This window comes from Diospyros lotus, chromosome 12 (genome assembly GCF_014633365.1).
Source record: "Diospyros lotus cultivar Yz01 chromosome 12, ASM1463336v1, whole genome shotgun sequence".
Lineage (NCBI taxonomy): Eukaryota > Viridiplantae > Streptophyta > Magnoliopsida > Ericales > Ebenaceae > Diospyros > Diospyros lotus.
Window position 1 is genome coordinate 33,835,124 of NC_068349.1, and position 17,634 is coordinate 33,852,757.

A 17,634-nucleotide genomic window follows, 5' to 3' on the forward strand; every position below is an offset into this window, starting at 1 on the left:
ACTAATTTAGGTTGGCTCCCAACTTTTGGATCTAGAATCAAACTAATTCCAGAAAATTGTTTTTCGAGTTAGGCAATAGTTTCTCCTGTTACTATTAAAACTGTGAGCACTATCAGTATACAATATCTTACCAACTCAACCACAAAATGTATACAAATCAGAAAGTAAATGAAAGACAGAATTGAAATAGAAAAGGAAGATCAAACCACAATTCTTGCATGCCGCACTGAAATGGCACTACATCCTGCAACTCCACCGAGAGAACAATTCACTAAGAGTGAAAGAAATCAGTATAATGGAATCACTCGCCCCCTCATACAACCCGAGGACAATTCTCACAAAAGAATCCAAGAACTATCCTTCTCACAGTTCTCTCTCTTTATCACTGCACTCGTACACAAGAATAGAATGATTTTGTTTTGATTGATGATGACAACTGATCCCTTGCCCTCATATTTATAGACTATGGGGCGGACTAACCTAGGGATATAACCAACTCTACAAAGTCTATACTACCCCTAGTATATTTAGTTAATTACAGAAATACCCTGCACACTAATTGTCATTCGATCATCATCCTTGACTCCTCTGATTTCTTCTAAGCTTCCACCACACTTAACTCGGGCAAAACATCAACAGTTACATACAAAAATTATGATTAAACTGTGAAGATAATTCAGAAAAAATTATATTGTATAACTAAGGAATATCTAATACAAAATAAAGTGAAATAAAAACATGAACTTTTACCTTGGTTACATGAAAGTAATTTTATAGATTGATAGGAGCTAGTATATATGAAAAATCTAATGAACTACTGAAGTTCACAAAACAAATATGATTAGGGGACAATAACAAATTCACAAATGTTCATCAATCATATTCCCTCTTTTGAGTATTATGTAGCATATAGTAAATGAAGAATTTCACAAAAAGCCAAATTGTTTAGATATTGCCTAATAGCATAATTAATCATTTTTTAAACTGATACAAGAGCTGGAAAAAATAAATTGATTCAAAATAATGCATATGCAATGTATACAATTTGATATAATAGCATATATAATGGGTTTGGCCTGTTAGGTTTTGGGTTGGTTCTTAGTAGTGAGTGGCTAACTCAAAACATGAACCATTTTATTTGAGTTACTTACGTTAAGTGAGTATAGAACTAAACCATGAACCTCAAGGAGTTGAACTAACCCAACTCGTGAAGGTTGGGGTGGTTTGGTTCACTAGTCTTCTGGGTTCTTTGAACAGCCTAAATTTGACCAAAAATTTAGGCCAAATTATTTTATCCAAATGCTTCTAATAGCTCTTGTTTGCTGTGTTCATTCTGTGACAAGGGAACTTCAGTTATTATCAGGTTCCTAAACATTTCTTTTGCAAGATCTGCATGGTTACAGCAGTTCAAGTGTTAGAATTTTGGTAGAGATTTCCTTCTCTCTCTCTCTAGATCTCTTTCAAAATTGATGCATCTAGATTGGAGTGTGGTTGGGAAAGAGAGGAAAATATTAAGGAAATGAGAGAGAAAAAAATATCATTAATAATAGAGAACAAAAAGGTGGGTGCTTCTATTATTGGTATCAAAGTAGGGTACTTTTTGTGGAGTCTTTGCTCTTTAGTTTTGTAATATTCCTTTTACTATAGTAGAATTATCTTAGTTGTTGTGGTTGTAGTTGGATTGTGCTAAACCAAATAAATATTTTTGTCAATTTTTCCCTTGGTGGTTATAAATAAGAAGCACTTTACTTCGCCATTTCCTCTCTGTTTTTGTGTAAATGCTGTGTATTTTTTGTTGGTGTGTATTTAAATAACAAGTACTTCACTTCTTCATTTCCCCTCAATTTTGAAGGGAAATGGGAGTTCTCTGAGTGCGGACTACCCCTTCACTTCCTCTCATTGTTGTTAAAATCCCGATTTTACGCGTACGATTTTACGATTTTACGATTCGAAGACCCCCAAACGATTCAAATCCCATGTAAAATCCAATTTGGGATAAAATCCTATAAAATCTCGATTTTACATGTACGATTTCACGATTTTACGCTTCAGAGATCCCCGAACGATTTTACGATTCAAAGACCTCTATTGATTTAAGTTGTAATTTAGAGGATGCTTCCAACGTCTCAATGTCACATAGCATCTGACATTGGAACTTATGCAATGAATTGTTATATTTTGCCTCTAAATTGGAACTTGATTTAACATTGATTACATAAATTCCAATGTCACATAGCATCTAACATTAATTGCATAAGTTCCAATTTACTTGATTTAAATTATAATTTTTACTTGATTTAACATTGATTGCATAAGTAAATCAAGACAAACAAGTAATTAATTAATGGACCACCCAACCCAAATTGGGATATTACTTGATTTAATCAATGTTAAATCAAGAAAAATTACAATCTAAATTTAATGGAAGACATTGGAAGCATCCTCTAAAGAATTTTAAGCTATATTTTACCTCTAAATTACCTATATTTTGCCTCTAAATTGCCTATACCAACCTGCTAGTTTTTGAGCTATATTTGGGAAGTATCATTTTTTGAATTATAATAAGGAATAATCAAGTTATTAAATAATATTAATTTATTTTTTATAAAATTATATTATTATAAACATATATTTACAAAAATTAAAGAGTATTTTTAATTATCTCTAAAATCTACGATTTTACGATTCGATTTTACGATCCGATTTTATGGACCCTTTATCGATCCCACTTAAAATCTCGATTTTAACAACCTTGCTTCCTCTCTATATGTTTCTCAATCCAGGCATAGAGCAAATAATATTGAATTCTAATGTCTGCTACTAACAAAACTATATATTTATTGGGCATTTCTTGCCCACTCTTCCACCCTGTAAGAATGGCAATGCATTGGTTTTTAACCCCTGTTCTGGTCCCACATCCCCTTTTCCATACCCATGGTTGTACCCATCCGGTAATGTACTTAATTGCCCATCCCCGCCCATTATCCAATCAATTTATATAAAAGTTAAATAATAATTTATTTCTAAAAATGTTTTTTGTGTTCTTAATCTTGTCTTTTTATTACTATATAGATGTTTAACATCTTAGATTACTACTAAAATTTTAAAAATGCAATAATATAGAAAACATTTATAAATAAAGTAATTTTGAAGATTTAAGAATAAAAATAAAAATTTAAAAAAAACATCATTTATAAAGTATTAGAGGCTTAAATTTGAAAATTAGAAGAGGTATCTAAAGATTAAAGATTAATTTTTTTGAAAAAAATCCTATATTTAGTTAGAAAAGCAAGATTATATATAAGTAGAATAAAATATATTTTTTTAAAAATAATTATGCATGGGTTTGGGACAGGACTGAGATCCCTGTACCTATCCCCTACCTGTTTTTTTCAGGGTTTTTCCATCACTCCCACCCCTTTGGAAAAGTTTGCATGTCCAAACCAGCCCCATTTGAGACAAGTTTGGAAAGTATACATCAGGGTGGGCACCATTTGCCATCCTCCTACTCTCTTTCTATTTCAACTTTTAGGCTTGTTAATTTTGCATTTCTGCCATTACTGTTTGTATCTTTTCTGGTGATTTCATTAGTGCATGTTGCTGCTATGTTTCTTTTTGTCATTAGAACAAACTGAACTTCCTGAACTGATTGGCTTGTAAAATCCATTTAAGTTTGCATAGGATTGGAAATTAGTAATTTGTGCTTTTGTTAGCTTATACATGACATATAATAATGCTTGCCGTGAGATACAATAAAAAAGTGAATGGCATCTGATAGTAACTTTTCTTGTTTAGAAGATGACTTTCAGTTTTCAAGTTATCCTGATTTCTATGGTCCATTTGTTTTGGTCTGTGTGATTTCTTTGTAACATGTGAATGTATTCATTACAAGATATATGAAGTAGGATATTTCTTAAAGATTTGGAATTCCCCAATGTTATCCTAGGACTATGCGGAATGACCCTTGGATGATATATGCCTCTTTCAACACTCTCAAATCCACCCAGCGATAATAGAAATTGAAACAGAAAATATAAGCAATCAAAAAACAGAATGAAAATAAGAACAAGAAACAATCAAACCACAAGCAATAAGCGCGGATTTATCCTGGTTCGGAATGCCTTTGGCAATCCTACATCCAGCCTTCAAACACCCCTTCAAGCAGTCTTTATTTCCAGACAGAAGATCAGAACATCACAGCCCTCATAGCCCACAAACCCTGAGTACAACACCACACTATTTCCCTAAGAAAAAAACCCAAGACTTGCAGACAGTCTTCCTTTCTTGAACAATGCCTTGCACTCATAATACAAAGGACTAGAGCACTCACAGAATGATGCTTTCTCAGCAGGCGCCTTGCCCTCTTATTTATAGAGGAGGCGGACACACTTAGGCAACTAACTAACTTAGGGAAAATTACATATTAACCCTAACAAAATGTATTAATTACACTTAACCCCTAGCTGCCTAATTTCTTCAGCCGAGACTACTCCTTCATGCTCCTTCCGGTTCTGCTATCTTCTAGGACAAAACTCGAGGCAAACTTCAACACCCACGATTTATTTTTCAATGTAATTTTAAATTTTAAATTATTAAAATAGGTATCTCTATGATAAAAAAGCTTTCGTGCTACTTTCAGTGTTTTTAAATTTTCTCTAATGCTGCTAATTTTGCATGGCTTTTGTTAGCTTTGTTAATTAGTTTACCTCAAGTTTTCAAAACCAATAGCTTCAGTAGTGGATCTCATAGTTATTTGTATCTAGCATTTAGGTTCACATAAGCTACTTGTATGATTGGGTAATATTATTGGAATTACAGCCCCTTTGGCATTTATCTGCAGGTGACCCCTGATGTCCATTTCCAAAAGGATTTAGGATTGGACAGCTTAGACAATGTGGAGATTGTAATGGCCTTAGAAGAAGAGTTCAAGCTAGAAATTCCAGATAAAGAAGCTGTAAGGATTGATTCCTGTGATCTTGCGGTTGAGTATATATATAACCATCCAATGGCTGGTTAATATAAGCAAATTGCTCCCTGTTTTGGTTCTATCCTGTTTTGTTAGCATGTCTTATCCATCAGAAGCAAAGTGTTCAAGATCTGCTTCTCTTTAACTTGTTTGGTGTTTGTAGGGAATTTGATCCTAGTAAAGGGATGGAAATAATGGAATTTTTTTGGGCAGACTAATTTGTCAGACTGCTTTTCGTGGTTTGCAATGCTTTTGCATTACAAGATCTAACGTTTCCTGCTGTTATTGAATTGGCGTGACTTTATGTTTCTTCCTTCATTTTTTTTATGCTATTTCTGTTCACCTGGTTTTTAGTTATTTTATTACCTCACAGTTCCTTAGTTTCATATCATATGCCTTGCAGTTAGATTGTGTTTGAGCTCAATGTCAAAAAGTTCTAGCTTGACATCTTTTCCACTATTGCAAGTTCTAATGTAGTCTGTTAGGACCTTTCTTGCTAGATGCAAGGTGACACCAGTCTGCAATCTGCATAATGTGTCCCGGCAAATCAAAGGTTTGAGATATGTTTCATCAAAGGTTTGATGCAGTTCCTTGTCTCATTAGTATTTCTTTTGATGAGCATTATTGAACTCAACTTGAGTGATTTGAGGTTTAGGGTTGAAGCGATCAGTCCCGTATGCTTGAAAGGAAGTTGTAAAAGAAAACATGGTTCACATTTGGATTGATGCTAATTTGATTGATATTCAATTGCTAGAAGACCTGTATCACATTTGGATTGATATTCAATTTCGAGTTTCCTAGATAAGATTGTTGCTAGTTGCTGCAGCATGTGAGATGAACAAGAAGAGGAAGATAAAGCATGGGAAAGAGAAGAAATATACCTCTTTTTGTTCTCTGGAAACAATATCATCTGTTTCTAAATTATTCTTGTTCTGACAACAGAAAACAGATTTTGAAATTGCAATTTGGAAGCAAACATATGAGAATCCTTCTTCACTGAGTGGAGTGTGGGATATTCGTGTGTAGGGTGCATGATTTGGACTCCATGTTTTACCCCTTGGGAACGGAATGAAGGACTACTACTGTTGTCTGTAGGAGTAATACCCAGAATTAGGGCAGATGTTTATGCTCTTCCTTGAAAATCGTTTTCATTCTTTGGGAGCTTTAGACCACAATTTAATTTTTGTTAGCTATACACTATTTAATTTGTGATGTTTTCATATTATATAGGTTGGTTTTACAAAATCATGGAACAGGACCATAATAATTCTCCCTTCACTGTCATTTCGTGAATTTCTTTAATATGAATAGTGTTGGAACTTTATCCCATAATTTTCTTGGTAGAGGGTTGCTTGAGGAAGGGTGTTGTATAATTTTGCCACATTATTCTTCTTCATAAATTTATATTGTCCATGTTATTTTTTAAAAAATTAATTAATAATTTGATATTATGAATGCCATGTCATCAATCCTCACTTATTTAGGATAAAGTGCAGTTGACGGTAATATATTTTACTGAAATTTAAATTAGAATTATTTGGCTCTATTTTCTAGGCATCATGATTCCTTCATGCCTTACCAGGAAAGAGGGACTTTTACTGATAAAAGTTTTACCTTATCATCTTGGTTCACTTTATGTATAGTAATTTTTTAATGCCGTGCCTGGAATAAAGATTTGTGGTAAGGATAGGAAAATTGTAGTAATTCATGTGATATATGTATATATATTTTTCATAGTTCTTTAATGCTCGGAACTTGTGCTTACAAATTAACTTCAGACATGGCTATGTGAAGCTCCTTTCCATTCCTTGGCAATATATATGACTACCAAAGACGGAGAATTCTCACTTTTATAATTGGAGATCCTGATCTTCACTTGGAGACACCATCTTCTTGACATACAACCAACGGGGACAGAAATAAGCAAAGTTCAGTGGGAACCAGTCCCAGACTGAAGCAAATGCACAACGAAAAGCACCATTGAAGACAGCTCTAAAGCGTCATTATTCCTCTTTGTCAATGGAGAAACAACCCCCTCCCTCTCCTTGAACCCATTTCACAAGTTGCTGGAGCATCCAAAAGTGTACTTACTTCTACCCTAGCATCTTGAAATTGCTTAGACTTGTAGTCGTCCATAGCCTTCTTGAGGTCATAAACTTCATTTGTGTAGAGCTCAGAGCACCTTGATAACCATTGTTTCACACAGGAGCCTAGTTGTTTTCCAGCAGACCTTGGATGTGGCAGGGTGGTATCAGTCAGGTTGTTCTTGACAAGCCCGATAGGGATTGCCCCAACTCAGGCGGGTCAGCGCAGTGGCTGGCTGGGGCGGCTTCTAGGGAGGATGTGAAGAAGCTGAATTTCAGGTCTGGATCATCTTCTGCCCATGTTTTTTGCAGGTTTGGTTGATGAGGTTTTGTGCTGATCCTGCTCTCAGAATGCACAGGTAGAGGGAGATGGAGAGGAGAGTTGGAGAAAGGGAAGCCCTCGTTTACTTGATGGCTTAAGCACATTCTTGTTTGTCCTCTAGGGTATGCTTTTATAGGGAAAAAAAAAGGTAATAAATGGGGTTATTCATGGATCTACCAAGTTACCCACACCTACAATCAAGACTCAAAGTGATTAAGAGCACCCTAAGTTAGAACTCAAATTGAGTGAGTGTCTATGGAAGGAGTTGGCAAGTATACAAAGAGTGCAAAACAATGTTTAAAGAAATTCTAGAAGTCATATGCCATGCTTCTTTAGTTTATGAAATCTTTAAAAAGATTGTGTTGTGGCTTTTGTTCATGGCACAATGTGGTGTCAAACTCGGATTTGACAAGGGGAATTCTCCTCTAAATTTGGGAGAATGGAGAAGAATTGAAGGGGGGGGGGGGGGGGGGGGGAGAAAACTGAGAGTATGAAGGGAGAGAGAAATTAGGCGAGAGATTAATTATCAATTGTATTCAAAGATGCCAAAGGGGGATCGGGATTAGTTAGTTTTGTATTGATCCTTGGCTCGGGAAAAGCGCCAAATAGCTACCCAAATTCAATTATTACATTGCCTAACAACTTATTGAAATGAGGCTATAACTGCCTGCATTTTCTTGCCTTTATAATCGTAGGCACATGACAACTTCCCCTTCCCTATTTTGTGAGAAATTCAAAGCAACCCTCTTGCATTTGGAAATTAGGAGAGTAGATCTGGGAGGTACTCTCAGATGTTGTTTTTCAGGTGCAAATTGGACTAACACATGAGAACTTGTGTCAGTGGGGCTCCTTATTTGTAAATAACTTGCATGTCTATGATGGCCATGGGTTTTGTCTCCATATTAGCTTCTAAGAGTATGGGGGGTAAGGATGGGACTTACTGGGCTTGTTTCGATAGACCCTTTAGTAGGGATACATGGAATTCATGATTTCTGCGAATCATCAGGTAGTTGTAGCTTGTAGGCAACATTTCCCATCCTTGCCACAATGAGACATGGACTATAAAACTTGGGGCTTAACTAAGAAATTTGTCATTGTGATAGTCTTAAGGTGGGCATGCCTTAATTTCAAGAAGACCTTGTCTTTAACTGCGAATTCCCTTTCACTCATTCTTTTATCTATGAAATCTTTATCTTCTTTTGATCATCGGTCAATTCCTTTTGTAGCAGCTTTAGCACATCTTGCCTCTGCTATAGATAGGAGTCTATTGTGAACACTATCGTTGGTCTCCAAATAGTGGGCAATAGGGGTGACTTATACCCATAGAGGGCCTCAAATGCCATCTTGATGGAACTATGGTGAGAGTTGTACCACCATTGGGTTAGGGATAACCATCTATGCCATCCATTAGGTTGCAGAAAGCAAAGGCAACACAAGTAGGTCTCTAGGCACTGGTTGACCATCTCGGTCTACCCATCTATTTCTAGATGATAGGTCGAGGACATGTGCAATCTTGTTCCCAAACATGTTAGCAATTCCTTCCATAATAAGCTAGTGAACACCTTGTCTCGGTCTGGTACAATAGATTGGGGTATTCCATGAAGTTTCACCACTTGATTTAGAAAAACCCGAGATACCTCTTTTGTAGTGAAAGGGGACAACCCTATGAAGTAAGCAAATTTAGTCAATCTGTCTACTATTACCAATATACAATCTCTTCTTTTTTATCTTAATAATCCTTCTATGAAGTGCATTGACACGCTGGCCAACGCTTGTTCTAGGGTGGCTAGTGGTTACAGTAGCCCAGGGGGTGGCTACTGCCTCATGTTTGCACGTCTCGCACTTCATGACATACTCAATCATCCATCTTCAACTTCAACTAGTAAAGGAGCTATTTCACTTGGCAGTAAGTGTTTTGTATACTCGAATGGCCTCCCAATGGTCATCCATGCAAGGCTTGGAGGATTTTACCTTTCAGTTACTCACTATCACAAATTACTAGTCTTCCTTGATATTGCATTATCTTGTTGGTCAATGTGAATCTTGGTTTGCTATTGGAGTCTATGATGAGTCGTTCCAACAGTTCCTTAGACCAATCATCCTCTCCATAGGTAACAATAATCTCTTAATACTAATAAGGAGTGACCGAGGTGATTGTTGCCATTGTTCCCTCCTTAACACATTGCGATAAGGCGTTAACAACTTTTTTCTCCTTCCCTTCCTATATTGGATCACATAGTCCAATTCCATAAGTTTTGTCATCCCCTTATTTTGTAGACGTGTGTGCAATTTTTGTTGTGACAAAAATTTCAAGCTTCCATAGTCAGTTTTGCTGATGAATTGACCTCTTTTCAAGTAATGTCTCCATTTATCTACCGCAATCAACACAACTAATAACTCTTTGTCGTAAACACTCAAGCCTTGGTGTCTAGGAGTTAGGGCTTGGCTAGTGAATGCCAGTGGTTTGCCATCTTGTGTTAGTATTGCCCCTACCTAGGAACTACTTGCATTGTCTCTAATACGAAAGGTTTATTGAAGTTCGGTAGGCCAAACGTAGGTGCTTCACTCATTGCCCTCTTAAGCTGTTCAAAAGCTTTTATTACTCCAAGGGAATCCTTCATTCTTTAGTAAATTTGTAAGGGGCTTGTTGATCACCTCGTAGTTCCTCGTAAATCGTCGGTAGTAACCTATCAATCCAAAGAACCCCCTTAAGGCCTTAACATTCGTTGGTCGTGGCCACGTAGTAATAGTTGTCACCTTTCTTGGATTAGTGCTCACTCTAACACTAGATATGACATGCCCCAGGTACTCTACTTGTTGTTGTGCAAAAACATTCTTTGATTTCTTAATAAATAATTAATTGAATCTAAGAACCTCAAGTGTGATTCTCAGATGGACAAGGTGTTGATGGAAAAAAGGACTATACACCATTATGTCATAAAAAAACACTAGAATGAATTTCCTTAGGTAATGTTTGAAAATTTGGCTTATTAAGGCTTGGAGTGTGGCTAGGGTATGAGCTCAAAAAACATCATCAAGAATTCATAATGCCTGTGGTGGGTGGTGGGGGCTATCTTAGGAACATCATTTAGGTTCATCTAAATTTGATGATAGACAGACCATAGGTCTAATTTAGTAAAGATGGTGGCATGTTTCAATTTATCTAGTAAATCTTCTATGATAGGTATAGGAAATTTGTTCTTGATAGTGTGTGTGGGTGTTAAGTTGACGATAGTCAACACAAAAACGTCAACTATTGTCTTTTTTCTTGACAAGAAGTACATGTGAGGCTTAGGGATTGTGGCTAGGGTTGATGATGGACTTTTGGAGCACACTCCTTATATATTTTCAAGCTTAGCCTTTTGTTTGGGAGGGTATTGATGAGCCCTTATGTTAATAGGCTCGATATTTGGTTTGAGTGTGATAGAGTGATCAAAGGGTCTTTTAGGGGAAAGGGAATTGGGTTTCATAAATAGGTCCTCCTATTCAACTAGAAGTTTATCAAGAGAATCAAGTTCTTGTACCTTCCATTGGCGTTGAGGATGACTATTGACCGTTAGCATTAATTCTCCTTCCCGTCCTTAGTTATTCCTTATTAGCTCCACAATATGTATAGAGAAGAGTTGAGCCACCTGTGCCTACTTGCTCTTGAATATTTTTTGCAACTTCTTTTTTGAAATCATTTTCACACCCTTGTTTCAATACTTCCACTAAGAGTCATCCTCCTGCCTTCCTTCTCGAATGTCACCCCCCGTCTTATTAAAATAAAAATTGATAAGACTCGCTTCTTTCATTGAGTCCATCCCCAATACAAGTTGACTTGTACATCACTTCCTAATAAAAACCTACGCAAGTTAGCTTGCACATCACCTTATGGCCATTAGTCATTGTCACATATAGAGGTTGGGTGCCAGTGATCTTACAATTTAGCTTTTTCACATTCTTCGATTGTCAACCATTGGCAGGGTTACAATAGTAAATAAGTGTGCAAACTTCAAATCTTGAGTGTTTTTTTTTTTTTTTTATCTTTTTCACTTTTTGAAAAAGTAAATTTAAATAATTGGAAAGTTATTTTTTGAATTATAACAATTTTTTGTGTTATCTTGATGTGAACTGAATTAGAATATATATGATAACAAGAAAATATAGGTAATTTTATTATATCATCTAAAAGGGTAAAACTGCGTTTTAACATCTTAAATAAATTGAAATAACTTAAAAGTCTTAATTTATCAAGTACAAGTGGAATACATTTATATCAAATCTCCTGGCTCTATTAATACACCTTTTCTCTTTGTTAATTGGGCCCATCTCCTAAAATCTCTCTTTAAACATTTCATTTTTCAACATTAAATTTAGTGCACATGCATATTTTTTATAATAAAGATAAATTATATGAAATCTTTCTGCACTTAGGGTCATGTGTAATTTATGTTCTGTGCTTTTGATTGCATAAAAAAATTTTTACATTTTTAAAATATTGCAATCAATTACAATTTGTTGTTATTTTACATAATTTTATACAATAATCTACATACAAAATATATAATTTCACATATATAATTTTAATATATCAAAAAATATAAAATTTTATATTAATCAACTGATAGATTACATAAAATTATGTAAATAATAACAAATTGTGGCTGATTGTAACATTTTTGAAAGTGCAAAGGATTTTTTTATGTAATCGAAAACACAGGGGATAAATTGTACATAACTCTAAGTGTATGAGGGTTTTATATAATTTACCCTTATAATAATAAACATATTCTATAGAACAAATAATAGAATTATAATTACTTTTGACCATAAATTATGGCAAGCTAGGTTAATAATATTTTTGAATTTTCTATTTCAATTATCAAGAAAATAACAAATAAAAAAAACAAATTGGCATAAAAACACAAGCCTTTTTAAAGTAGGAGCATTAAATATGGATGAGTCAACAGTGTAGGAAAAGCAGAGTTCCATCTGGGTATTAATTTGATCACGCCAAAGGAAGGGTGTCATTGTGCAATTTTTTTTTTTAAATGAGGGCGCGGCGCTTAGTGAGAAACGGTGATAGTTGAGGGGGTCTAAGAGTAATTACTCCTTAAATCAAAGGAGTTAATGAGAATTAGCAAAATGAGGATGTTAAAAACTTAAAAAAAAAGAAAAAAAGACAAAAGATAATGTTCTATAATCAACAGAGGTTCCATGCCATAGAGGGACTTACCAATTACCACTTACCGGTCAACACCATCAAAAATATTGCTGCTGGGTTATACCTAACAGCCATCGGATTTATGGTTTTCATTTAAGAGTTTGCATGAATGCAATGTGTAATAATTTAAATTTGAACCCTCAATGGTCACACTTCACCTAATTTCGGGTTGGAATCGGATAAGAACATGACATTTTCATGTAATATAAATGATAAAAGTGTCGTCAAGTTGATTTTACAAGTTTTATAAATAAAGAATAAATTAAGTACAATTCATTTTATACATGGCAATCAGGTAAATCACACTAGAGGTCACAAAATTTTGATTTTTTTTTTAATTTGGTCATTAAACTTCAATTTCTTGTAAAGTGATAACAAAACTTTAAAATATTTTATAATATGGTCACTAAAGTGATTTTTGGATAATTTTTCACCAAAATTGCTAATGTGGCAATGGCCACATCATCATCACATCAACTCCACATCATCTCCACGTCAGTAATTTCGGTTAAGAATCATCAAAAAATCATTTTAGTGACCACATTACAAAATATTTTAAAATTTTATTATCATTTTGTAAGAAATTAAAATTTAGTGATCAAATTGAAATGAACGCCAAAATTTTGTGACATTTGATATGATTTATTTCATGGGAATCCTTTGATATTGGTTTTATTTTTTTATTAAAAAATTAAAATAAAAAATAAAAGTAATAATAAATTTTAATTTAATTCTTAGAAAAATTAAACGAAGGTAAAATTATAGTTTTTTTTTTACTTTACAAAAAAATTATAGTTTTTACATTTTATAATAATTTGTAATTGCCCAAAAATACAAGGGTGGGGGAAAGATCCCTCCTTGCAACTCTGGATACTCTTGAGGCAGCGGGGCCAGTGGCCCATCTCAAAAAATTTCCAGTCTTTGGTATCAGGACAGGAGAGGAGGCTCTTTTCAAACTTTGCCCCTTTTCATAACAAAAAGAAATAAAAAAAACGGCTAGTAGGGACCACCAACTCAGCCTTTTGCCCTTGATCTGTGCCAGTGCCAGCACTCACCTCAATCCTGTCCATTTTCCTCCTCGTCTTTCCCAGGAAAATTGCAACCCATTTTTCTGTTGCCATAAGAATCAGATCAAACATTTTTACATTCTTTTAAAGAGACTACACTTTTTCTGATTTAGGGTTTCCCTTTGCTTTCCTTCCCATTTTCTCTCCCATCATTAGCAAAGAAAACCCATTGTTGGCGACAGTGGGTTTTCTCTCCTGCTGTGTGGGTGGTGATGGAGAAGCTTCACTGTTTCTTTGAGTGGATTATTCTCTGCACTTTGCTGCTTGCAGCTTCTGTTTGTTCCAAGTACCATGGTAACCTATTTCCTGCTTTGTTTTCCTTTATTTGGTTTCTCTAATGTCATAGCATCTCTGCCAATATTCCATATGCATCATCTTCCTCTCTTTCTGGATGTTACTGTTTCTCAAATGTTTCATAGTTTCATAACTTCAGTGTACAATAGCAGTCACAAGCCTTGCCCATATAGGAGGAAGAAGCTATATATCAGAATGGCCAATCCTTGTTATGGTCATAATTTTTTTTATACGTGTCTTATATTTTTTCAATGTATCTATGAGTGATATAATTGATGTTTTCTCCAGTGGACTATATCAAAATTTAGCCACAATATCATAGATTTCTCAAGTCTATAAGACCATATGGAGATCTTTTAGATAGATATATGCATTGGGGCGAACCCCTTGCTTACATCAAGGGTGCAGACTCAAAAGAGGTCTGTATGAGGAATATAATACCACAGACAGTAGATTAGTTATATTCCATAAGCTCTCATCTAGAACAGTTGTATTGTAACACAACTTCTCCTCACTGCTAGGGAAGATGACTTTTGAGCTCATGGAACCAAGTAATATCCTAAGATCTCCCCATAAAGTTCTGATGTGGAATTGGGGCGTGACAAAAGTATGCAATTTGACAAGTCAATCTTCAAGAAATTGGGCCTTGAAGTCAGGATAAGGAATTATTATTTGATACTGGCTCATCCCCATGGTAATGACCAAGCTGAAATCTCTAAGAAAAGACTGGAGAAAGCTAAGGTGGCCCACAATTCATTCAATCATATAGAACTACTTCCCCATGGACTAAAAACTATGTACCATCAGATCAGGTTGGTCCAATCTTATTAACAAAAGAAAAGAATGGCAAAATTCCAGGGCAGTTAGCCAGAATCTTTCTGTGTTCAAATCATGTTTTTAGCTATAGGTTTGTTGTCTACTTTTCTCTCTTGTTTTGGAGGTAGTAACTGCTACACACTGCAAACTCTCTTTGTTTTCATGTAGTTCAATATTGTGTAATGATATTTTTCACATTCACTCTGTTTATTTTTTAAACTCTAGTTGAGAATTTAGAGATGTAAATGAGTCCCTTATTAACCCCATTTACATATTTGTTTTAGTAAATGTTCAAATAAGCCTTATGTCTATATCCCTCAGTTATGAATTCATATGCTTGTTTTAATTTGAAATGGGGTTAATTTGAGACCCATTGGGAACCCATTCACATCCCTAGTTGAGATGCTGTCAACTTTCTACCTATGATTGGTTTTTTTAATTATGCCCTCTTTCACTATGTTTTTTCTTTAGCCCTCGGGGTTGTGGAGTGGTTTGCGGGAGATGCCTCCTTGTAGAAAAAAGCTATCTAGACTTAGGAACAAGAAAATATTCAATATAACTGCAATACCATGTCATTGTGCTGACATGGTGTCATGTCCAATCATATCTTTCATTTATTTAGATCATCAATCTATAATAGTATCTGATGATGAAACCTATTTTTATTTTTAAATTTATTAAAACCACCCAATGCATGTATTTATGATCTGAATACTTGACAATATATAATTGGAATGTGATACCACATCAACACAATAATGTGGTATATACAGTATCTCTGCCTTTTTCTCCTAAAAAGACTAGAATGAAGATGTCTTAACCAATATAAGATTTCCTAATGTTTCCATTCTTGCAATGAAATACAAAATTTTTAAAATTTAATAAGTTCTTACTTTTCAAAGTTGCTGTCATTGCAGTGTGATTGTGTTTTCCTTTCTTCTTATTTTTTTATTTTTAGGTTTAATTTCCATCTAGAAATGGACAAAAAGGTGACTCAAGAGGGAAGGAGCTGGAAAATTTTGATATGAGGAGAAAAAACATTTTCCTGGTTATGTCCTTTGATTCTGTTATCAAATGCAATCTTTTTGCCTTTCCCTTTAAAGTTAAAGGCAAAGATAAAGATTCATCCTCTAAATTGGACCATTTATGCCATAACTAAAAACTATTAATGAAATCTTAAAATCATACCATTTCACATATCCTAAAGGGTTGGCACATACCATTTCATATGCCAAATTAGATTGCATCAGGAAAATTTCCTAGTTATGATCAATAGGGAGGATGTTTTAGCTGTTGTTAAGGGCATAAAATGCATGTATAGAAATTACTGGGGACCTAGAATTCGTGGTCAACCCTACAAAATGATATAAAGGCTTGATATATTGTTGTTGCTGCACCCACAGTGACGGTTTTTATAGGCTGCTCAATTAGCTTTGACTTGGTGGATAAAATACTGTATCTTCACTTTGATTACCACATTGGCAGCAATTCATAACCTGAAAGAATTGTGGGAGATAAGGAAATAGATTTCTGGATTAGTTGCATTATTTGCTACTTGCTAACGTTTTCAAGGACCAGATTCTCAGTTATGATTGTTACCTGCTGTTTTGTCAGCAGGAAACCCTGCGAATGATCTAGTTGACATGATCAACAAGAACCGTACAGACCAAAAGTTCAAGCAACTGGACAACAGTCCTGGGCTTGGGTGCATGGCCTTGCAGTATGCAGAGGAATGCAAGGGGAACTGCACAAGCAACAACACCATAAGTTGTGAGCCACCTGAAGATGACTTCACTGAGGTTTTTGCTCCCAACTGTGGTGTGGAGCTACCCACTTTTGGCACCATATCAGGCCACATTGTGGGGTGCCAACAGAAGTATCTTGAGCCATCAGAAGCCTTCTCTCGTGTGCTTTTTCAAGACAAGAAAACTCTCTCCCTTCTAAAAAACAAAACACACACTGAAGTGGGAGTAGGCCTGATTGGAACCCATAAAGGGTTCTACTGGTGTGTTCTATTTAGTAGTAATCGAGCGAATTCTTCATTTGTGCTTGAAGACCTAGGTCAAGGGATCAAGCAGAAGAAAGGGTGCTTCAGTGGGACTAGTACCCCTTGCAGCTGGGGACATAGAATAACCAGCACTCTTTTCACCAATATCTTGACAACATGGTTTTCATACAACTTATTGAGATAACATGAATATTGTCAATCACATATTCTATGAGATTTTGCTTCTTTTCAGCTGAAGGGGGGAACTGGAAAGAAACTCCAAGATGCAGATTTGGAGTCAGCATTCTGAATCTATTAAAGGTTTGTGAGTTTGGAGGGCAAAATCTTGATATCAGCGTGGTGCTGTTTCCAGGGGATGCAACTGTCAAACTGACTGTTGTTTTGCTTATATTGAAGGTCGGAGTGTTGTTTAGTGCCATATTTATATGTTTGTAACTTGACTTTTCCTTTTCAGTTTCCTTGTTTTCCTTGTTTATATTTAGATGGAATCTCATTCTGTGGGTTTCAGAGCATGCCTTAACGGTCTACACACCACTCATCCATGAAGCATGCTACCTCCAGGTCCTTGCTGCTTTTTTTTTTCTTCTTTCTTCAGTGAAAAGGGTAAACTGCGTACTAAGGGTCCTCGGGGTCCATCTGCACCCCAGAAACATTCATGGCACCAACAAGACCCCTTTATGGACTTCAATGAACGTTATTGACTCTTTTATCACTTACCCAACTAGTAATGGCATGAACCATGGCAGAACGTAATTAGCAAGCAAGGATGCTGTCACTTGGACTTAAAGCACCAAACTTTTTATCTGAATATTTAGTATTCAAGCCAACCGATCTACCTCCCTGGTGGTCAATAATATTACTTAAGTATGCT

General features: G+C 35.3%; 2 protein-coding genes across 3 annotated transcripts in view; both read left to right on the forward strand.

The window, feature by feature from the left end:
- The window catches only part of LOC127786938 (acyl carrier protein 1, mitochondrial), a 30,082-nt gene extending 22,538 nt beyond the window's left edge, over window positions 1-7,544 (forward strand). The window contains exon 2 of the mRNA XM_052314728.1: window positions 4,841-7,544. Coding sequence (XP_052170688.1) covers window positions 4,841-5,017 — 177 coding nt within the window. The 3' untranslated portion in view covers window positions 5,018-7,544. The remainder of the gene's footprint in view (window positions 1-4,840) is intronic.
- Window positions 7,545-13,626: 6,082 nt separating this feature from the next.
- Window positions 13,627-17,241, forward strand: LOC127786937 (uncharacterized). Of its 2 annotated transcripts, none has more exons than XM_052314724.1 (2): window positions 13,627-13,939; window positions 16,370-17,241. In XM_052314724.1, exons 1-2 carry the CDS (start codon window positions 13,858-13,860, stop codon window positions 16,945-16,947), a joined length of 660 nt encoding a protein of 219 aa, XP_052170684.1. In that variant the 5' UTR covers window positions 13,627-13,857; the 3' UTR covers window positions 16,948-17,241. The 2 variants fall into 2 exon arrangements, with proteins under 2 accessions (XP_052170684.1, XP_052170686.1); XM_052314726.1 differs by having other exon boundaries at window positions 13,629-13,939; window positions 16,373-17,241.
- The last annotated feature ends 393 nt before the right edge of the window (window positions 17,242-17,634 follow it).